This window comes from Aotus nancymaae, unplaced genomic scaffold, assembly GCF_030222135.1.
Source record: "Aotus nancymaae isolate 86718 unplaced genomic scaffold, 86718_ANA_hifiasm-v0.15.2.pri h1tg000011l, whole genome shotgun sequence".
Taxonomy (NCBI): domain Eukaryota; kingdom Metazoa; phylum Chordata; class Mammalia; order Primates; family Aotidae; genus Aotus; species Aotus nancymaae.
The window spans coordinates 30,200,410-30,223,226 of NW_026988422.1; the positions used below are offsets into that span (position 1 = coordinate 30,200,410).

Below are 22,817 nucleotides of genomic sequence, written 5' to 3' on the forward strand. Positions count from 1 at the left end.
CAGTTGAAAAGGGTAGAGATTAGAGGATGAGTCTTGGTCAAGAAAGGGGTGAACAGAGGCCGGGTGTGGTGGCTCAGGCCAGTAATCCCAGCCCTTTGGGAGGTTGAGGTGGGTGGATCACCTCAGGTCAGGAGTTTGAGACCAGCCTGGCCAACATGGCGAAACCCCATCTCTCCTTAAAATACTAAAAGTAGTTGGGCGTGGTGGTGGGCACCTGTAATACCAGCTACTTAGGAGACTGAAGCAGGAGAATCGCTTGAACTCGGGAGGCAGAAGTTGCAGTGAGTGGAGATCGTGCCGTTGCACACCAGCCTGGGTGACAGAGTAAGACTCTGTCTTAAAAAAAAAAAGGGGGGGTGAACAGAAGGAAAGTTGTCAGCCTCTGTGCAAACACTGTGCTCTATGATGGGAAAGAGCCAAGAGAGAGGGAAAGAACTACCCTCATTGAACACCCAGTAAATGCACTTTACGTATTACCTATTCTAGTCTTCACAACCGAGTCAGGAAAATATCATTATTCCCATTTTCCCAGATAAGGAGACTAAGGCTCCATAAGTAACTTCCCAAAGTTGCACAGCTAGTGCGTGGTGGAGCAAGGATTGAACCTGGCTCTCTCTGCATGGATCCAAAGCCCATGTTCTTCCATGGCCCTTAAAAATAAAGCTCATCTAGTTATAGTTTATTTGCTGTTTATATCAAACAATCTCCCTTACTAGGGGTACACATATCTCATCCTTCCTGTTCCTCTTCTCTCCATGGTCACCTCCTCTTGTAATCAACAGGTTGAGACAAAAAGGGGAGAAAGGTGAGGACAGGGAGAATATGGAAGAGTGCAATGCCTTAGGCAATAATTTAAGAAGAATAAATAAGAAAAAGTTCCTAAAAGTGGCTCTGAGTAAGGGAAAATGGGTAGATTAAACAATTAGAAAAGTGAAAGGCAAAACTGTTTGGAAGGCCAGACTTGGTGGTTCATGCCTGTAATCCCAGCAGTTTGGGAGGCCAAGGCGGGCAGATTGCTTTAGCCCAGTAGTCTGAGACCAGCCTGGGCAACATGGTGAAACCCCGTCTTTACAAACGTTACCTGGGCATGGTGGCACATGCCTATAGTCCCAGCTACTGGGAGGGAGGCTGAGGTGTGAGGATCACCTAAGCCTGGGAGACAGAGGCTGCAGTGAGACAAGATGGTGACACTGCACTCCAGCCTGGGAGACTGAGCAAGACCCTGTCCCCAAAAATAAAAAACTCAGAACTGTTTGGAAGGCCCTGATAGACTTTGCTTGTAAAGCCTTTGCCATGGAGTTGGATTTGGAGAAAAGAGAGAGGACAGGTGTTTTTGTTTTTTTTTTTTGGTGGGGTGTTAGGGAGGAAAAAGCCAGTCAGGCCCCATTAGTCCTGCCCTCTCCTTGGTGATAGTCCCTCTGTAACCACTAGGGAGCAGTAGTGTGTCTTTTCTTCTCTTCATCAGCCAGAAGTGGGAGGGGGCTGTACCAATAGGAGTCCTGGTCTTGCTGGGGGATCAGAGGAAGCACACTTTGTCAGCTTTGCCAGTTCTGCCCGCCAGCCTGAATCCACGACCTGGCTCCTCTTCAGTGAGGAGCAGATTCTCTCCTTTCTCACACTTCAGTTTTGTGGTTCTTCCTTTTGCCCATGCCCTTTCGCTCTTGTAATTCTCTGGTTCTTAAGTCTCACTGTGTTTCCCCTGTCTGGCTTAGTCAGAGCCTGCCTTTTCTGCTTTCCACCTGTTTCTGCAACTTTACATCTGAGCCTCTTATCTCTGTCTCGTCACATTTCTCTCTCGGTAGCTTTCTGGGTCCTAGTGTGTATCTTCCCACCTCCCATGGAAGAATATTTGCAGCTCAGTAATTATGACTGTGTATGTTTTTGTTTGTAGGGCATTAACTCCCAGGCTGAGTCTTGAAAGTAGCACTTCCATCCTCCCTTTCTCATCCTGAGGAGTAAACAGAGACTTGGGTCTGGACAGAGGAAGAGGGCAATACCAAAAGGAAAAAATGTCTTCTATTTCTCCACACCTTTATCTCCGTCATCACCTTCCTCCCCTCCTCAGCCTTGTGAGGAAACAGTGCATTAGGGGAGGAAGGTGGAATGAAGGGGCAGCAGGGAGCTCTGGAGACTAAGGGCCATTTTGGAGCTGCAAGATTCATCTCAGGGGATGACTACACCCTCAGAACTCTCCACCCTCCCTTGGCTCCAGGCCTCCCTCCTCCCCTCCCCCTCAGTGGCAGCAGCCTTGTAATTTAAAGCTCTCTCTGTCGCCTCTAATGTGATCCTCTCGTTTTATTGACTCTCTCTGCCGTCTGTGGCGCCCCTTCCCATCAATCTCCTCTCTAATCACACCGCTGCCACAGCCTGCTCTGTCTCCCCTAACCCCTCTCCTTCTCAGAGGCCCCCCAGCCTTTGACTCTACCCAGGTCGTTCCTGGACTGTCCCAAACTCCACCCTACACCAGATCCACCTTCTTCCTCCTTTTTCCTCTTGCCTCCTTCAAGGCACGAATGTCAGGGACTTTCAGGGGTCGCCTTGTCCCTTACCCACATGTGAGATGTGTCCCCAGGGATAGTGGATGCCCTTAGGAAAGCGGGAACTAAAGGGAAAAATGGCGATGGGTGAGGATGAGCAAGAATCTTGGCCTGGGGGTGGCAGGAGTGGGATGACTCTTAGGCCTGTCCATTTCTGCGCTGTCTCCAGTTCAAGGTAGGAAGGGCAAAGAAAGGGACCTGGAGATTCAGAGAGGGAAGGAAGGAAAGATGGAGGAGTGAAAATGCAATGAGGGGAAAAAAAGTGAAAAAATAATTGCTGCAGCTAAAGGTTTGTAATAAATAGTGGGTGACGGGAGAAGCTCCGAGAAGAAAAGGGGAGGGGAATTGGGGTGGGGTGAGGATGCACTGAGGCAGAGATAAATTTGCAATTGAAATTCTTTCCTGAAGAGGAGGAGGGTTAGGTTGGGAGATGGGGAAGATATTTGCAATTTTAAATAGCTGTCAACCTACCCTCGGCCGGATCGGAATCTCACCTACAAGCTAGCCAAAAGCTAAGCTCCTTTGGTTTCTAGCTATTAATCAGCTGTGTCTTTTCCCAGGTTTGGAAATAGATGCTTTGAGAGAGGATCTGGGAGTTACTACAGGATTTGGGTCTTAGGTCTGCCTAGCCCTACTCTGAGCTGTGATCTAGCGTTGTGAGTCAGGAGCCAGGAAAGAGCTGGTAGCTGCAGACAGGGTGAACTCTAGCGCTTAGGCCGGCTGGGAGAGAGCACCCACCTGTGTTCAGCCCTTGGCGGCAGGGCCTACGACAGGGTCCCCTAGCCCAGAGTCGGTTATTCCCCCCAGGTGGGGAGGTGGAAGGGCATTGTGGCCCACCCTGTGGGTGACAATAGAATGGCAGACCCTCACAAACCAGCACCGTTACCCCTCTCCCCCACCACAGATTCTGCAGGAGGAATACCTTTGTCACTCAACTTCAGGGCTTCTGCTTTCTGGTTATCTAGAAATTGGCTCCCCTCAGTCCAATTCCTTCACTTCCCTTTTGGTTCTCCAACTCCCCCACCTCCCCATCCCTTCCACCCCTTTCCCAGGTGCTGATTTGCATTTTAATTAGCATGGTAATCCCACCCCACTCAGTGTTCCTTAATGGCTCTGACTTCCTGCCTGGCTAGACACCCCCAGGAGGAGGGAAGCAGGAATGGGGCCTTCATGCTGGGTGGGGCCAGACCAAGGACCCATTCCAAATAAAAAAAATCTGGAGGTGAGGGTTGGAGGTAGCCCAGGAAAAGAGAGGCCATGCCACTCACCCCTTACCTGAAGCACTACCAGTTTAATCACTAGAGATCTGCTAATATGAGAGCTAGAGAGGATGTAGATGGGCCAACTGGGACCTTGGGGGAAGTTTAGGATGGCGAGGTATGGGTATTGGTGAGTTTCAGGGGGAGGTTCCTGATTTAAAAAAAGAAAAAGGATGGGAGACTTGGCACTTCTGTCAGCTAGGGGCAGCCCAGCAATCCTCATTTTATTCATTCTGTGTGTGTGTGTGTGTGTGTGTGTGTGTGTGTGTGTGTGTGTGTGTTGCATTCTTGTTGCCCAGGCTGGAGTGTAATGGCGCAGTCCCAGCTCACTGCCACCGCCACCTCCCTGCGTCAAGCAGTTCTTCTGCCTCAGCCTCCCAAGTAGCTAGGATTATAGGTGCGCCAGCACGCCCGACTAATTTTTTTGTATTTTTAGTGGAGATGGGGTTTCACCATGTCGGCTAGGCTGGTCTCAAACTCCTGACCTCAGGTGATCTGCCTGCCTCGGCCTCCCAAAGTGCTGGGATTACCGGTGAGAGCCACCACGCCCGGCCTGGAATCCTCATTTCTAGTCCTTTGGAGTCTCATTTTGACTGTATTGTGTCTGAGGGACGGTCTAGCTGGGTGGAGTCTGGACCAAAGCTGTGGGGTTTACTTAGTGCCTCCTCAGTCATTTCTAGTTTCACCATCCTGGAGCTGTGTGATCCTCAGTAGCTTACCTAACCTGTCTGTTTCTTGGCTGCCCCATCTGTAAAATAAGGTTGCTGTGAGATTAAATGAGATGATTAATATAAAGCATTTAACATAGTGCCAGGACCATGGTATATGCACCTTCATAGCTATTAGTAATATTATTACTATTACTTATTATTTGTTATCTCTTTTGGAAGGAGGAGGCAACAGACTAGCTGTTATCTTTTAACTGACCAGAGAAGCTCCCATCTGTTCCACGTGCTGTGACCAGAGATGGATCTGGAAGGCACTGGAGAGAAGCATGGTGCCTGTATGCCAGGGGAAATCAGTTGTACCCTATCTCTGGCAAGACTTAGGGAATTTACCTCGTCAGGGTATGGAAAATCCAAGGGTCTTTCCTAGAATTCTGCTATTCAAAAGACACTAATTGACTGTGGCAGGCATTGTTTTCCGTGCTAAAGATAGAGCAATAACTAAAGCCCCCATCATTCTGGCTGCTGGATGGAGAGAAAATACATTGTAGGAGGCAGCAGTGGAAATGAGAGGCCAATGTGGTGTCTGTTGCATTAGTTCAGGAAAGAGATGATAAGGGGCTGCCTTCTATGCTGCCTGGGTTTCAGTAGGCCCCAGGATGATGTTAGTGAAGGAGATAAATGGAGGCATTGACATGTTTTAGAGGTCGCTGTTGAACTGGATATGTCCAGTGGGTGAGGGCAAGAGAAAACTTTGAGTTTTTAGCCTAAGCAACTGGATGAATGTTGGTACCAACTTTTGAGATAGGAAAGATGGCGAGGAGCAGGTTCAGGGGACAAATAGAGTTCTAGGCCAGGCACGGTGGCTCACGCCTGTGATCCCAGCACTTTGGGAGGCCAAGTCAGGTGGATTACCTGAGGTCAGGAGTTTGAGACCAGCCTGACCAACATGGAGAAACTCTGTCTCTATTAAAAAATAACAAAATTAGCCAGGCGTGGTGGCGCATGCCTGTAATCCCAGCTACTCAGGGGCTGAGGCAGGAGAATCGCTTGAACCCAGGAGGCAGAGGTTGCAGTGAGCCGAGATCGAGCCACTGCACTCCAGTCTGGGCAACAAGAGCGAAACTCCATCTCAAAAAATAAAGAGTTCTGATGTTGGACATACTACGTTTTGAAGCCTGTCAGACACTAAGTGAAATTTCAGGTTAGCAAAGTGGTTAAGTCTGGTGTTCAGGGAAGAGGATGGGGCAGGAATATCCAGAGATCCAGCTGCCCGGCTGGGGTCCCTGCGGCCTCATAGCACTGCTCTCTTTGTGTCTCCCTGCAGGGTACCGGCTGTCACGCTGACATGAGCCCTCAGCACTCCTCCGTCGACCATGGCCACCCTTAACTCAGCCTCTACCACTGGCATTACCCCCTCCCCTGGGCACAATGCCTCGTCCCCGCCTCCGGACACCTCCTCCTCCAGCACCTCCTCTGATCCTATCACCAAAGATCCTCCTGCTGCCCCCTCCACCTCTAAGAACATGAGGTCCTCAGAGCCAGGGGGACAGCCTCTGGAGTTGGGCTGTGGCCTTGTCCCACCAAAGGAGATTGGGAAGCCCCAAGAAGAGCCTGGCTGTGGTCACTTCTCACCAAATGACCTGGAGATGGAAAAGGACAAGGAGCAGGAGGAGGAAGAAGGGTTCCCTCCCGTGGATCTGAGCAACCACTTATTCTTCACAGCTGGAGGTGAGGCCTACCTAGTGGCCAAGCTGTCCCTGCCAGGTGGCAGTGAACTCCTGTTACCAAAGGGCTTCCCCTGGGGTGAGGTGGGCATCAAGGAAGAGCCCAGCCTGCCCTTCCTTGCCGACCCACCCCCCTCACACCTCACTGCCCTTCACATCCAACATGGCTTTGACCCAATCCAAGGCTTTAGCTCTTCTGACCAAATTCTGTCCCATGATACCTCAGCACCATCTCCGGCTGCCTGTGAGGGAAGGCATGGAGCTTTCTGGAGCTACCAGCTGGCTCCAGACCCAGCCGGAGATCCCAAAGATGGCCCCGTGGGGAACAGCGGGGACAACCACGTGGCAGTCTTCTGGCTCTGCCTTTTGTGCCGCCTGGGTTTCAGCAAGCCCCAGGCCTTTATGGGTCACACACAGTCTCATGGGGTGAAGCTAACCCCTGCCCAACATCAGGGCCTGTCAGGTAGCCCAGCTGTGCTCCAGGAGGGGGATGAAGGCTGCAAGGCCCTCATAAGCTTTCTGGAACCAAAACTCCCTGCTCGCCCCTCTTCTGACATACCCCTTGACAACAGCAGCACAGTGAACATGGAGGCGAATGTGGCCAAGACAGAGGATGGCCCCACTGAGGCAGACGTCCAGGCCCTTGTCCTCTTGGATGAAGAAGTCATGGCCCTCAGCCCACCCTCTCCACCCACAGCCACCTGGGACCCCAGCCAAACCCAAGCCAAAGAATCGCCAACAGCAGCAGGCGAGGCAGGGCCAGATTGGTTCCCCAAGGGGCAAGAAGAGGATGGAGGGCTCTGCCCCCCACTCAACCAAAGCTCACCCACCTCCAAGGAGGGGGGCACTCTCCCTGCCCCAGTGGGCTCCCCTGAAGACCCCAGTGACCCACCCCAGCCCTATCGCCTGGCTGATGACTACACCCCGGCCCCTGCAGCCTTCCAGGGCCTCAGCCTGTCCAGCCACATGTCCCTGCTCCACTCGCGCAACTCCTGCAAGACACTCAAGTGTCCCAAGTGCAACTGGCACTACAAGTACCAGCAGACCCTGGATGTGCACATGCGAGAGAAGCACCCTGAGAGCAATAGTCACTGCAGCTACTGCAGTGCTGGGGGCGCCCACCCCCGCCTCGCCCGTGGAGAGAGCTACAACTGTGGCTACAAACCCTACCGCTGCGACGTCTGCAACTACTCCACCACCACCAAAGGCAACCTCAGCATCCATATGCAGTCTGACAAGCACCTGGCCAACCTGCAGGGCTTCCAAGCCGGCCCTGGTGGGCAAGGAAGTCCCCCAGAGGCATCACTCCCACCCTCTGCGGGAGACAAAGAGCCTAAGACCAAATCATCCTGGCAGTGCAAGGTGTGCAGCTACGAGACAAACATCTCCCGCAACCTGCGCATCCATATGACCTCTGAGAAGCACATGCAGAATGTCCTAATGCTGCACCAGGGGCTGCCGCTGGGCCTGCCACCTGGACTGGTGGGGCCAGGCCCTCCTCCCCCATCAGGGGCTGCCCCCACTAATCCCCCTGAACTCTTCCAGTACTTTGGGCCCCAGGCCCTAGGGCAGCCTCAGACTCCCTTGCCTGGCCCAGGGCTGAGGCCAGACAAGCCCCTGGAAGCCCAGCTGCTTCTCAATGGTTTCCATCACCTTGGAGCACCTGCCCGCAAGTTCCCCACACCTGGTAAGCTTCTGAACTACTTCCCTCTTCTCTCCTCCCTAGGGCCAAAACCCTATTCCTTGCTTTCTCCCAAGAAGCAACTCCCCACTTAGGTAATCATAAGTCCCTCTGAGCACTGTCCCCTCATTAACCCACCTCCCCACATAGTGAACCGACCCTGCCCCATTTCTTTCTTGGGCCACTAATCTGTTTCTGTCCTCCAGCCCCTGGAAGCCTATCCCCTGACGCCCACCTGCCTCCAAGTCAGCTCCTGGGTTCCTCATCTGACAGCCTGCCCACCTCACCACCCCCAGATGATAGCCCGTCCCTGAAGGTGTTCCGCTGCCTAGTGTGCCAGGCCTTCAGCACAGACAGCCTGGAGCTGCTGCTCTACCACTGCAGCATAGGCCGGAGCCTCCCGGAAGCGGAATGGAAAGAGGTGGCTGGTGACACCCACCGCTGCAAGCTTTGCTGCTATGGCACCCAGCTCAAGGCCAACTTCCAACTCCACCTCAAGACTGACAAACATGCTCAGAAGTACCAGCTGGCAGCCCACCTGCGGGAAGGGGGTGGGGCCATAGGCACCCCTTCCCCACTGCCCCTGGGAGACGGGGCTCCTTATGGGTCCATCTCCCTGCTACACCTGCGCTGCAACATCTGTGACTTTGAGTCCAACAGCAAGGAGAAGATGCAGCTGCATGCCAGGGGTGCAGCCCACGAAGAAAACAGCCAAATCTATAAGGTGAGGCTGGGTCAGGAAGGGCCACTGGAAGAGGAGAAGGTAATGGGGATGGAGGGAAGAGATGCAGAATGAGAGAGTGATAGAAAAACCCAGAGTTACAAATGGAGAAAAAGGAAAGTATGCACCGGGGTAACAAAGTGACAGACATGGAGAAAGAAACTAAAGGATAGTAGACTCTGACAAGTGAAACAGACTTTATTTAGCTCTTCTGGTGTTTGGCCCTGGAGGGAGGGGTTGTGTCAGCTCAGTCTGTCATGTCACCAGAGGTTCAAGAGGATGGAACCAGACTCCATTCGCATGCTGGGAGGGAGTCCAGGTGTAGTAGGAGAAAGAGAAAAGGTTGGGAAGAATACTCAAGCAGTAATAAATACTCAGGTGGCCACAGGAGGAAAAGAGGGAGTTTCGGGAGGAGGAAGTGAGGGGTTGGGAGGGGGCTGCTGCTAGTCAGTCTCTCCTGGGGGAGGCAAAGAATTGCCCTGAAGCTGGGTGTGGTGGCTCACACCTGTAGTCCCAGCACTTTGGGAGGCCGAGGCAGGTTGATCACGAGGTCAAGAGATCGAGACCATCCTGGTCAACATGGTGAAACCCCGTCTCTACTAAAAATACAAAAAATTAGCTGGGCATAGTGGCACATGCCTGTAATCCCAGCTACTCAGGAAGCTGAGGCAGGAGCATTGCCTGAATCCAGGAGGCAGAGGTTGCAGTGAGCCGAGATTGCGCCATTGCACTCCAGCCTGGGTAACAAGAGCAAAACTCCATCTCAAAAAAAAAAAAAAAAAAAGTTAGTAGTTCAAGACCAGCCTGGCCAATCATGGTGAAACCCCATCTCTACCTAAAAAACAAAAATTAGCCAGGTGTGATGCACATGCCTATAATCCCAGCTACTCAGGAGGCTGAGGCATGAGAATCACTGAACCCAGAAGGCGGAGGTTGCAGTGAGTGAGACCATGCCACTGCACTCCAGCCTGGGCAACAGAGCAAGACTCTGTTTTAAAAAAAAAAAATATATATATATATATATACACACACATACATATATGTAAAAAACTCCCCTGAGATCTGGGGTGTCCCTTCTGGGCCTAAGCCAGCCTCTTCCCATGGTTCTAGTTTCTGCTGGAAATGGAGGGAGCAGAGGCAGGGGCAGAGCTGGGGCTATACCACTGCCTGTTGTGTGCATGGGAGACACCCTCCCGCTTGGCTATGCTACAACACTTGCGCACACCTGCCCACCGTGATGCCCAGGCCCAGAGGCGTCTGCAGCTGCTACAGAATGGCCCAACTGCTGAGGAAGGACCCGCAGTTCTTCAGAGCATCCTGAGCTTCAGCCACAGGCAGCTCCGGACTCCTGGTGAGGAAGAGGGGACTGGAGAATAAGGGCTGGGCAGGGAGGGCAGCAGAATGTGGGGAGCAGGGGGGCTGCGGAGTTAGAGATACAAGGAAGGGGAAGTGGGCCTGCGGGCCATCTATAGCAAATGGGAAGAAGCTGTGAAGGTTAAGACAGAATGGGGGCGTCAGGCACCATGGAGGCTACCTTGAGAGGAGGGGCAAAGAAGGGCAGGGGCTTTGCTGGGTGGATGACATAGAATGGGAAGGTGGTGAGGAGGAACCACCTAGTGATTCTGAGTAGTGATGTCCTAGTAATGCTGGGGGGTGGCAGGCTAGAGCTGAGTGGGAAGGAGAGGGAAGGTAGAAAAGAACGGAACCTGGTTCGTGTTGGGCCAGGGCTTTTTGGAAGGAGATAGGAGCTGTGGGCATGATCCAAAGGCAGCAGGGATGGGAAGAGGCCCCTGACAAGCTTCCCAGCCTCTTCCTGTCTCCTAGGAGGTCTTCAGCCCTAAGGCTGGGCTTAGAGTCACCCTTAGGCAGCTGAGGTTGTTTGTACCAGCAGAGGCCGGGAACAGCCAGCCAGGCACCATTGATCCAGAGGGTGCAGGAGAAGAGCCTGGAAGGGGCTGCCAGAGGTGGGCATGGGCGTCGGGCTTTGTAGAGCCAGTGGTGGGCAAGGGCGAGGGCATGGGGAGCAGGAGCCAGGAACACGCAGCATTGACTGGTGCTAATTGAATTGCCAATATGCTGGCTGGAGTTAAGTGCCGGAGGGGCCCAGATCAATAGCTAACGATCCTGGCGCAGGGCTGAATGGAGTTAAGGAACTTTTAACACTTTAATTAGGCTGCCACCGAAAATAAATTCCTACACATCTGTCAATTCTTACTTGAGTGGTAATCTCCTCTCCCAGCTAGACCTGCCACTTCCTGCTCACCGCAGCAGCTGCTTCCATTCAACTGAGGCTTCCTTCTTCAGTGCCTCTCCCACATTTCTGGGTCTTCCCACTTCCTGGGTCAGTTAAGACTGGGAGCTGAGTTTGGTCTTGTTTCTGCTGTCTACTGCTGGACTTCTATAAAAGGACAGGAGCTGGACTCTCATAAAATGATCTCCTAGGCCCTACCAGTTCAATTACTGTAATTTTCCCTCTACCTTCTGTGTGGGTATTTTTGTTGGCTTTTCATACGCTCCTGCCTGTTGATTGATCCATCCATTTTCTCCTTCATTGACTTGCTGCTTGTCCTGCTTCCTCTGCCCTATGTCCTCCCTTACCTGATGCTGAATCTCTTTTAGCTGACTCTCTCCCCATCCTACACAGGGAAGGCTCCTGTCACCCCCATAGCTGAGCCACCCACCCCTGAGAAAGATGCCCAGAACAAGACAGAACAATTGGGTGAGTTGTTCATCTGGTCTTTTTTCCCTCCCTTCCCCCTCAAGTCCTCCTACATTGAGACGCTAATGGGGCCTTGCAGTAACCCAGGAGCCAGCAATGTCTGTGCTGAAGGAGCAAAACTGATTAAATAAAGGGTTCATCAGGGGGAAGGGAGGCTGAGCCATGGGACGCTAGGCACTTCTGCCCTCTTTGAGGACTCAGACCTGACCATCCTACTGACCTGGAGTCACCCTTGACAAGCCTTACCTGCCTGCTGAGTTTCCTGCCCTTTCCCTAGTTAGTGCACAACTCCCTACCCTGGGGGCTGTCTGCTACAAATCATCTTGAGGGCTGTCAGAGTTCCTTAATCTCCTCTCTTTTCATCCTCAGCTTCAGAAGAGACAGAGAACAAGATTGGCCCTTCCAGAGACAGTGCCAACCAGACCATGGTCAGAACTGGGGTAACTGGGAAGAGCTGAAGTGGGGGCCTGGCTCTGAGATCTGTTCATATTCTGAAGGCAGACCTAATTTGTCATGCTTTGACTTATTTCACTCAAAATAGCACAGTTAAGAAATTCCACCCAGGTCCAGTTCCACATGTTCAGCACCATGTGGGGCAGAGCTGGCCCAGAAGGGTCAAGCACAGAGGGAGATGACAGGAGGGAGACAGAACTCATGGGAAAAATGAAGAAAGGAATTGTGCTGAGAGTAGGAAAGAGTGGGGTAGATGCTGGAAGGAGGGGAGGAAAGCAGTAAAGAAATGAAAAGAGAAAGGCAAAAGCAAACAACCAGCTATGCCCAGCTCTTTATCCTTCAGTTAGGAGCAGAAAGACAAGACACTGGTGTTCCTACCCTACAAAAAGCCCTGAGCCTAGATGGAACTGTCCTGGCACCCCCTTACTAGGGGTAGAGGCACCAACCAAATGATTCATGCTGACAGCATGTGCCACAAATCTCTAAATCACCAGGACTCAGAGCTAGGCAGCACCCAGGAATGGCAGCTCTGTGGGCTGAAAGTTGGTTCTGAGGGCATTCCCAGCCCCTGGTTTGAGATGCCATCCTATGCCTCACAGCTCTCTAAACTGGACTGCAATGTGTAGCATTTATTGTTATTGCAACATTCGATTTATTGCATTATTGCAAGCTGAAGTAATGCCTTATGTCCTCAGCATCTTTTCTTCCTAACTCCTGCTCCCGCCAACAGACCTCTCCCAGATGTCTGCTTCAGGGACTAGGTGCATTAAGAGGAGCATGTGGATCCCCTTCCCTTATGGCCATGCCCTCCCTGACATGCAGGCCTGTGCCAGCCTGGATGCAGACTGGGCAGGTCTGGCAGTCAGGTGATGATGGAGCCTCTGGCAGCCTCACCCCTCTGGAAGTGTGGCTGAGAATGAGCTGAGAGGGCTGGGCCAGAATTTTCCTGGGCCACTGGGGGAGCTGTGGTGTTTTTATTCACATTACGATGAAGGAAAAAGAAAGATGGAAAATAAGGTGGGAGCTGCTGAGCCTGAGGGAGGATAAACCGGCTTCTGAGCAGACAGGTAGGGCCCCTCTTCAGGAGACAGTTCACAGAGGCAGAGTGGCCAGGGACAAGGGAGCCTCTGGGTCCAGAAAGTGCCCAGAGGAAATGGAGTCATTTCACAGAGAAGACACAGGCAGGATAGGGTAGGTAAGAAAGGAAAACTAAATCCAAGGTGGGGGCAGGTAGGTACAGAGCCATCTGTTAGCTGGAGAGTTAAGGCCAGCAGCAAAGACTGGGAAAGACACACCAAGAAAAGGCAGAAAGGCCAGGATGGTGGAAGAGGGCCAGACAAAGAAGGAGTGCAAGGTAGAGGCCTAAGCTAGGCCTTTGTCCCAATCCAAGGGAAAGTGGGAAGGAGCTAGCTCTCAGGACTGTGGTTGGAGGCTGGGTCCGCTTTAATGCCTTCCTATCTGGCTAGTTCCTCTTACATTAGGAGTGAGACGCCAGGCGCGTTGGCTCTCACCTGTAATCTCAGCACTTTGGGAGGCCAAGATGAGTAGATCACCTGAGGTCAGGAGTTTGAGACCAGACTGGCCAGTATAGCAAAACTCTGTCTCTACTAAAAATACAAAAATTAGCCAGGCTTGGTGGCACATGCTTGTAATCCCAGCTGCTTCGGAGGCTGAGGCAGGAGAATTGCTTGAACCCAGAAGGCGGAGGTTGCAGCAAGCCAAGATTATGCCACTACACTCCAGCCTGGGTGACAGACCCAGCCTCTGTCTCAAAGGAGTGGGGGCCAGTGCTGCATCCAAAGGGCTATGTGATGGTGGGTCGCATCCTTCCCTGACACTTCCTCCACTGCCCATATGTACCCTCCAGGTCTACTGCTGTCCATACTGCAGCTTCCTGAGCCCAGAGTCCAGCCAGGTGAGGGCTCATACACTCTCCCAGCATGCAGTGCAGCCCAAGTACAGATGCCCACTGTGCCAGGAGCAGCTGGTGGGCCGGCCTGCCCTGCACTTCCACCTTAGCCACCTTCACAACGTGGTGCCAGAGTGCGTTGAGAAGCTGCTGCTCGTAGTGAGTACAGGCTGCGAGAGGATGGTCCAGCGGGGCCCTTATTAGGGCTGTGCAGTGGGGGAGGAAGAGGCAGGGGCATTCAGGCAAGTGCGTGTGTTGGGGGAAGGGGGCATATGACCAAGTGCATGTGTTGGCTGGGTGTGAATGGTCCAACTTGGCCTTGTTAGGGCTGTGCAGGAGGGGAGAAAGAGGCAGGAGCATTCAGTCAAGTGCATGTGCTGGTGACAAAAGCAGCATTTCATGGATGCGAAGTTGGATTTTAGAGAAGGAGCCTCAGAACTGAGCTTGTCTAGCTGCCTCTACTCAGAGATGAGAAGACTAGGCTTCTGTTTCACTTTGATTAAGTTCTGAGAAGAGCTGCTGAACAGCAGGTACAGGCCTGCCAGACCAGGGAGCCTCAAAGAACAATGACTTCCGGCTTGGGGAAGGAGAGAGCCAGATAGAAGAGGCAGCAGCCCAGGCTCTCCCATCTGTAGCAAAAGCAGCAATTAGGTGGGAGGTTTGTCCAGACAGGAGGCTGGATCTGTGGAAATGGAGCTCAGCACAGGTATAGGTACAGGTACAGGTGCAGGGCAGATGGGTCAGGAGTAGCGTAGAGGCAGTGGGTGGTGGTGGTGATGCCACTAGGCTCTTTCCCATTGCAGGCTACAACTGTAGAGATGACATTTACAACCAAAGTGCTGTCTGGACCCACATCAAGCCCTCTGGATGATGGCCAAGAACCCCCCACTCATGGGCCAGAGCCTACACCCAGCAGAGACCAGGCAGCAGGTAAGGAAGGGAACAATAAACCTCCCAAGGTACCAGGAAAGGGGACGTGGGCTCCATGGGCCAACAAGATCTGAAGATGACTGAGGCCAAGGCCAACTCCCTGGCATTGAGTGGGTGGGGTCTGGCTTAAATGAAGTTCCTGCTCATTGTACCTTCTTCTCTCTCCCTTAGAAGGCCCTAACCTGACCCCAGAAGCCAGTCCAGATCCTCTTCCTGAGCCTCCCCTTGCCTCAGCTGAGGCCCCAGACAAACCCTCGGGAAGCCCTGATCAACCCCCTTCTCCAGCCCCATCTCCAGTTCCTCAGCCTGATGCCCAAGCTGAAGATGTAGCTCCTCTGCCCACCATGGCTGAGGAGGAAGAGGGGACCACTGGGGAGCTCCGCTCTGCAGAGCCAGCTCCAGCTGATCCTCGCCATCCTCTGACCTATCGGAAAACCACCAACTTTGCCCTGGACAAGTTTCTCGACCCTGCCCGGCCTTATAAGTGCACTGTGTGTAAGGAGTCCTTCACCCAGAAGAATATTCTGTTGGTTCATTATAATTCTGTCTCCCACCTTCATAAGATGAAGAAGGCTGCCATTGACCCCTCCGCCCCTGCCCGGGGAGAGGCTGGTGCCCCACCTACCACCACTGCTGCCACAGACAAGCCCTTTAAGTGCACAGTCTGCCGAGTCTCCTACAACCAGAGCTCCACCCTGGAGATCCACATGCGGTCAGTTCTGCATCAGACTCGCTCTCGGGGAACCAAGACTGACTCCAAGATTGAAGGGCCAGAGCGAAGCCAAGAAGAGCCCAAGGAAGGCGAGACAGAGGGGGAGGTGGGCACTGAGAAGAAAGGCCCTGACCCCAGTGGCTTCATATCTGGACTGCCTTTCCTGTCCCCTCCCCCACCTCCCTTGGACCTGCACCGATTCCCAGCCCCTCTCTTCACCCCACCAGTCTTGCCCCCATTCCCTCTGGTGCCCGAATCACTGCTTAAGCTCCAGCAGCAACAGCTGCTCCTGCCCTTCTACCTCCACGATCTCAAGGTGGGGCCCAAGCTGACGTTAGCTGGGCCTGCACCCATGCTGTCCCTGCCAGCTGCCACTCCTCCTCCCCCCGCACCACCTCCAAAGGCTGAGCTGGCTGAGCAGGAGTGGGAGCGGCCCCCCATGGCCAAAGAGAGTAATGAGGCAGGGACTTCCTCACCCCCTCACCCACTGCCCAATGAGGCTGCCCGCACTGCAGCCAAAGCCCTTCTAGAAAACTTTGGCTTTGAGCTGGTGATTCAGTACAATGAAGGGAAACAAGCTGTGCCCCCTCCCCCTACCCCACCTCCACCTGAGGCCCTCGGGGGTGGGGACAAGCTGGCCTGTGGGGCCTGTGGGAAACTCTTCTCCAATATGCTTATCCTCAAGACACACGAGGAACATGTCCACCGCCGCTTTCTGCCCTTTGAAGCCCTGAGCCGTTATGCTGCTCAGTTTCGAAAGAGCTATGACAGCCTATACCCGCCCCCTGCAGAGCCCCCTAGACCTCCTGATGGGTCTCTGGATTCACCTGCTCCCCAACTGGCCCCACCCTTCCTGGTCCCGGAGCCTGAGGCAGCGGGGACCCGTGCCCCTGAAGAGCAAAGCCAAGCAGGGGGACGCTGGCCTGCAGAGGAGGAAGAAAGCTCCAGAGGGAATATTCCTTCCCTGGTGCCTGCCGGCAGACGGTTCTCCAGAACCAAGTTCACAGAGTTCCAGACCCAAGCCCTGCAGTCTTTTTTTGAGACTAGTGCTTACCCCAAAGACGGAGAGGTGGAGCGACTCGCAAGTCTGTTGGGTCTGGCTAGCCGTGTGGTGGTGGTGTGGTTCCAGAATGCCCGCCAGAAAGCACGTAAAAATGCCTGTGAGGGTGGGCCCATGCCAACTGGAGGAGGCACTGGGGGAGCCTCTGGCTGCAGGCGTTGCCACGCCACTTTCTCCTGTGTTTTTGAGTTGGTGCGCCACCTCAAGAAGTGCTATGATGACCAGACCCCTGAAGAGGAGGAGGAAGAGGCAGAAAGAGGGGAAGAGGAGGAAGAGGTGGAAGAGGAAGAAGTAGAGGAGGAACAGGGCCTTGACCCCCCGGCAGGGCCTGAGGGTCTATTATCAGAGCCTCCAGATGGGGAGGAGCTGAGCCAAGCAGCGGCAACAAAGGCAGGAGGCAAAGACCCTGAAGAGAAGCCTACTCCGTCACCTTCCCCAGCCCACACCTGTGACCAGTGTGCCATTTCTTTCTCCAGCCAGGACCTCCTGACCAGTCACCGCCGACTACATTTCCTGCCATCTGTGCAGCCCAGTGCTCCCCCGCAACTCCTAGATCTGCCCCTGCTGGTGTTTGGGGAGAGAGGCCCCCTGGTGGCAGCCACCTCACCAATGCCAGGGCCACCTCTTAAACGGAAGCTTGAGGACGGCAGCTTGTCCCCCACAGGCAGTGAAGCAGGGGGAGGAGGGGAGGGCGAGCCCCCCAGGGACAAGCGCCTGCGCACCACCATCTTACCTGAGCAGCTGGAGATCCTGTACCGTTGGTACATGCAGGATTCCAACCCAACACGCAAGATGCTTGACTGCATCTCTGAGGAGGTGGGGCTCAAAAAACGAGTGGTACAGGTCTGGTTCCAGAATACCAGGGCCCGGGAGAGGAAAGGCCAGTTTCGAAGCACCCCTGGGGGGGTGCCTAGTCCGGCAGTCAAGCCCCCTGCCACAGCCACCCCTGCATCCTTGCCCAAATTCAACCTCTTGTTGGGCAAGGTAGATGATGGCACTGGGAGGGAGGCCCCAAAGAGGGAAGCACCTACTTTTCCCTACCCCACCGCCACCCCTGCTTCTGGGCCCCTGCCTTTCCTACCACCTGGGAAAGAGGCCACCACCCCAACACCAGAGCCACCTCTCCCTCTCCCACCTCCCCCTCCACCCAGTGAGGAAGAGGGCCCAGATGACCCACCTAAAGCTTCTCCAGAGAGTGAGGCTTGCAGTCTGTCTGCAGGAGATCTGAGTGATTCATCTGCTTCCAGCCTCGCTGAACCAGAATCCCCTGGGGCTGGAGGGACCAGTGGGGGACCTGGAGGTGGGACTGGGGTTCCAGATGGAATGGGGCAGCGGCGCTACAGGACCCAGATGAGCAGCCTGCAGCTGAAGATCATGAAAGCCTGCTATGAAGCTTACCGCACCCCCACCATGCAGGAGTGTGAGGTGCTGGGGGAGGAGATTGGGCTGCCAAAGAGAGTCATCCAGGTCTGGTTCCAGAATGCTCGTGCCAAGGAAAAGAAGGCCAAACTACAGGGGGCAGCCACTGGGAGCACTGGGGGCAGCAGTGAGGGCCCCTTGGCAGCCCAGCGCACCGACTGCCCCTACTGTGATGTCAAGTATGATTTCTATGTCTCCTGCCGAGGCCATCTCTTTTCCCGTCAGCACCTGGCCAAGCTCAAGGAGGCAGTCCGAGCCCAGCTGAAGAGTGAAAGCAAGTGCTACGACTTGGCCCCAGCACCTGAGGCTCCCCCAGCTCCCAAGGCCCCACCTGCCACCACACCTGCTTCCATGCCCCTCGGGGCTGCCCCAACCTTGCCTCGCCTGGCCCCGGTCCTCTTGTCTGGCCCAGCTCTGGCTAAGCCCTCGCTGGGCAACTTAGCTCCTTTCAATTCAGGTGAGTGGGGAAGCTGGGAGGAGCTGGGCTTGAGAGAACATCCCCCTCTAATGACATGTCCTTCCTTTTCCTTCCTGATTCTTCCCATGTCCAGTCTCCTGTGGCCTTCCTTTGCTTCAGGCTCTTGGGGGAAAGAAGGGAGGGAAGGGGCATGGAAATCCGGTGGTGGGAATGGGAGTTATGTGTCTGGAGGTGGTCTACAGCAGGAAGAACGATGGGACAGGAGGTGGCTAATCCTTCATCCCTCCCTTCATCTTCCTAGGCCCAGCAGCCTCCTCAGGCCTCCTTGGCCTCGCCACTTCAGTCCTGCCTACCACCACAGTGGTCCAGACTGCTGGCCCAGGCCGCCCCTTACCTCAGAGACCCGTGCCTGAGCAAACCAACACCTTCACAGCAGGCACCACTGACCCTGTCCCGGGCCCTCTTACTGAGCCCTTGGGGGACAAGGCCTCCAGTGAGCAAAAGCCAGTTGCAGCCCCCACCACCTCCTCCAGTGATGCCCTCAAGAACCTCAAAGCATTGAAGACCACTGTCCCAGCCCTGTTGGGGGGCCAGTTCCTGCCCTTTCCATTGCCCCCTGCAGGGGGAACAGCACCGCCAGCTGTCTTTGGCCCCCAGCTACAAGGAGCCTACTTCCAACAGCTCTATGGCATGAAGAAGGGGCTATTTCCCATGAACCCTGTGATACCTCAGACCCTCATTGGGCTGCTCCCCAATGCCCTCCTCCAGCCACCACCCCAGCCCTCTGAGCCTACAGTCACAGCACCTCCAAAGCCTCCTGAACTGCCTGCTCCAGGGGAGGGGGAGGCTGGTGAGGCTGATGAGCTGCTGACAGGCAGCACTGGCATCTCCACCGTGGATGTAACCCATCGCTACCTGTGCCGCCAGTGCAAGATGGCATTTGACGGGGAGGCCCCAGCTACTGCCCACCAGAGATCCTTCTGCTTCTTTGGGCGGGGCCCTGGGGGCTCCATGCCACCCCCATTGCGGGTGCCCATCTGCACCTACCACTGCCTGGCATGTGAGGTGCTGCTGAGTGGGCGTGAAGCCCTGGCCTCCCACCTGCGCTCCTCGGCCCATAGGCGCAAGGCAGCCCCACCTCCAGGGGGCCCACCCATCTCTGTCACCAACGCCGCCACTGCTGCCTCGGCTGCTGTGGCTTTTGCCAAAGAGGAAGCAAGATTACCTCACACGGACTCCAACCCAAAAACTACTTCTACCTCTACACTTCTAGCTTTATAAACAGATAAACCAAGATGGGGAGAGGGGAGAGCCTCAGGGCTCCCTCTTTTACCCCAAGGGGTGTTTGGTGGGAGCTCAAATCCCTCACCCCACCCCCCGGCCCCGCCCACCTCATGGGAACTATTCAGTTCCCACCCTCAGTGGGCACCACACACCCCACCTCCAGCAGAGTCCTGCCTCCTCCCAATCCCCACAGACACACACACTGATCCTCATCCTCAGCTCCTTGCAAATGTAGCCCTTGCCCGTCTTCACAGACACATACACCCATCTTGGCACCGTGATTATTCATACATGTCTGCCTACCACACACAAAATATATCCTTGGTTCTATCTAACTTTTCCTCACTGAATTCCCAGCACCCCCCCCATAAATGCATATACACACATACACATGCACACACACATTATCCCATGATGTTCCACTGAGAAAACACCAAAAATATTTGAAAAAGAAGATAAAAAGAAAAAGAAGAAACAAAAAAGAATACCCAAGGCAAAGAAGGGGGAAGGAAAACAAACTTTGCCACTCCCCCTTCTCCTTCCTAACCCCTTGTCTAGAGCGCCATACCGCTCACAAACTCCAAATACTCAGTTGGCTCTCAAAGTTGGAGCCTAGGATGGGCAGGGAGCCCACAAAACTCTAACCAAACTGGAGGCTGGCAAGGGAGAAGTGCTTCCGGTTCACTCTCCCTACCCTCTCCCTCCTAACCCTCTCCTTGCCTGACAGGGGAGCCCCTGCGGCCTGGACTCTAGGGGAAGCCGCCGCCAGAAACCCCTCTGCCAACCCCTACCCTGCACCCTGGGAACTGCAGTAACTTATTCTCAAAGGCTTTAAACACAGAGATACTCTCAGCAGCCGTGGGCCTGCCCCTTGTCCTAGCCCTGCCACGTCAGGGTCCAGCCTCCAGGGGCAGGCACTGCCCACCGACGGCAAATCCAAAGTTCTTTAAAAAAAAAAAAAAAAAAACTGAAACACAACCAAAAAAACGAGTGAGAGAGTGCGTGCACATGCGCACGAAAGAGAGAAATGGAGAGACCAGAGGAACGAACTAAAGATAAACTTGGAAAATACAGAAAAAAAAAAAAAACTCTCCCATCAAACAAGTGGTTTTTCCTATTTGTGTCACTCCCTACTCCCTGCCCCATCCCCATCCCCCAGTTTAAGGGTTTCTTTAAACCACCTCATCTTTGGAAGATCAAACAGCTTTAACTCCTTGCTATGGGTCTGGTGGTCCTCAAAGGACTGAAGTCAGTGCAACCTTCCCCTGACTATGGAGTCTCAGAGGTGGGAGCTGGCAATATAGGGAGAAGAACCTGAACTCACGGGGAGAGACATGTCCCAGTTCCCTGAATTGAATATTTATTAGGATAGGTAATAGCCCTTCATTTCCAGCTATGAGTCAGGAGGTCAGTGTGACCAAAAGTATCTTGGCAGTCCCAGGAAGAAAGGGGTGAGTGGGATATTTAATTTCTGAATCTGAGATCTGCTGCTCTTTCATCTCCTACCTTTTCCTCACATTTACTTTTTTCACAAATCCCTAATCCTGCTGCCCTCCCTAGAGGCCCACCTTTGCTGGGTCCCTTGTTCCCTTCCCTCCAATCTCCTTTTCTTCCCACTTGTCCTCTGCCCTTGCCCCTGCTCTCTCCAGTCCAGCCTAGCCCAGCTCTTCCATTAAGCAGCAGCTATTGGGAGGCATTCCCAAAGGAGTCGGGATCTGTCCATGAGGCTCACCGGGGTCTAGAGCTGATACGAATTGAGGTGATGGGGTGGGCAAGGAAATGACTGAAGCACAAGTCAATCTTTGATAGGGTGATATCACCAAGGGAACCGACAGAACCCAGAAGAATGTTCCCTACCCCTAAGCAAATGGTTTCTATAGCCATCAGGTGGTAATTTTGGCAGCCCTAAAGCCCAGCTGAAGTAGCATGGGGTAGAGAAGTCCGTGTTTCCTTTTAGCAAAGAAAAGTCTGCAAAATTCCCACATCTACAGATAGTTTTTCCTGCTACTCTTGTCCCTAAGACCACTTCTCTTTCAAGGTGTTCTCCTTCCATCCACTCTTCCCTTCAGACTGTTGCTCTATCATCATCCAATTCATATTCTCATACAAATTTACCCAGCCCTGGAATTTAGATTTTCTGCTGTCAGTCACATCACACTCTGTGAACATGTTAATACTGAAGCAGTGGCTTATATGCAGATGGGATGGGAGGGAGGAGAAAGTTCAGCTCAATCAGTAGCCCCCATATATTCCGTGAGTCTCACTTTCTGTCCTATTCACTTCTAAAATACTCCAACTCTAGCAAATTAGGGGTGGGGTGAAGTTAGTTTTCTAACCTACAGCAAATTAGGTGGAGTTAGTTTTCTAACTCCACCCCAATTTCTGATACCAAAAATGCCAGTTACAAATGTAGGCAACGGGAGAGAAACTGACCACTGCAATCTTGCGCTTTCTGTCACGTTTCTTTCCTCGCCTCTCTTGTACCGCTCCCTCCCTGTCCTTTTCTCTCTCTTGTTGAAATTCTGTGTATAAAACTATTTTCTTAGCAGCATGTATATGAAAAGAAAGAAGCTTTTTCACTTGTGCTTTCTGGGAATGTGACTTGTGTATAAAAGTTGAAAACCAAAAACAATTAGAACAAAAATGAGAAAAAGGAAGCGTTTTAAAGAAAACATTGACAAACACCTGGCATGGAATGATTAGAGGTGTGGTGTCCTGCATCTTAGGGATTTACAGCCAGGGTAGGTTGGCTTTAGTTTGAACTATGAGTGTTTTCACCAAGAGCTAATGTAACCAGAAGTCCCCGCTCCTCTTGTCACACAACATGATCTTTTACATCCAACACCCTGGCCTGGCAATACCACATGCAGCCCCAACAGTAGATAAGGGCTGACTCTAAGCAACTGTACTGCTTGGAGTCAGCTCTTATCTACTGTTGGGACTGCATGTGGTATTGCCAGGCTTAGGAACACTGGGATTTTGGGGGCAAAACAGCCTGGCTGACTCTGCTGACTTAAATCAATCAACATGCTTCCTGAGAGGGCACCATTCCATGTTCCCAGCGGCTGGAAGCATTCCTCCCCAGTCCCTTTCTCAGACCAAAAGTCCTCAGCAGCAGCACTCCTGCTCCAGAGAGCAATGCCAGTGGGCATTCTGGTGGACAGAAGGCTAAGTCAGCACAATCCTTTGCAGAATCCTAGAGGTGAATACCAAGTCACCAGAATTAAATCATGGTACTTCTCCTGTGGAGTAAGAGCCTTAACTCAAGCACTTGGCACAATAACACCTATTTTACAGTACCTACCTCCCCCACCCCCTGCCCT

General features: G+C 53.4%; 2 protein-coding genes across 10 annotated transcripts in view; one reads left to right on the forward strand and one right to left on the reverse strand.

Annotated features, from left to right (window-relative positions):
- Positions 1-22,330, forward strand: part of ZFHX2 (zinc finger homeobox 2) — a 33,341-nt gene extending 11,011 nt beyond the window's left edge. For 2 of the 6 annotated variants that reach the window (XM_064374741.1, XM_012467201.2), the window contains exons 2-10: positions 5,789-7,875; positions 8,076-8,593; positions 9,701-9,941; positions 11,235-11,309; positions 11,679-11,737; positions 13,630-13,830; positions 14,475-14,601; positions 14,773-18,249; positions 18,512-19,576. In XM_064374741.1, the coding sequence (XP_064230811.1) occupies positions 5,838-7,875; positions 8,076-8,593; positions 9,701-9,941; positions 11,235-11,309; positions 11,679-11,737; positions 13,630-13,830; positions 14,475-14,601; positions 14,773-18,249; positions 18,512-19,491 (7,716 nt within the window). In that variant the 5' untranslated portion in view covers positions 5,789-5,837 and the 3' untranslated portion in view covers positions 19,492-19,576. Of the gene's footprint in view, positions 1-2,550; positions 2,827-5,788; positions 7,876-8,075; positions 8,594-9,700; positions 9,942-11,234; positions 11,310-11,678; positions 11,738-13,629; positions 13,831-14,474; positions 14,602-14,772; positions 18,250-18,511 lie in introns of those variants that run through there. The other 4 variants (XM_064374742.1, XM_012467212.2, XM_012467195.2 and 1 more) reach the window with 4 other exon arrangements.
- THTPA (thiamine triphosphatase) overlaps positions 1-22,817 on the reverse strand; it is a 48,923-nt gene that overhangs the window by 19,495 nt on the left and 6,611 nt on the right. The window lies entirely within an intron of this gene.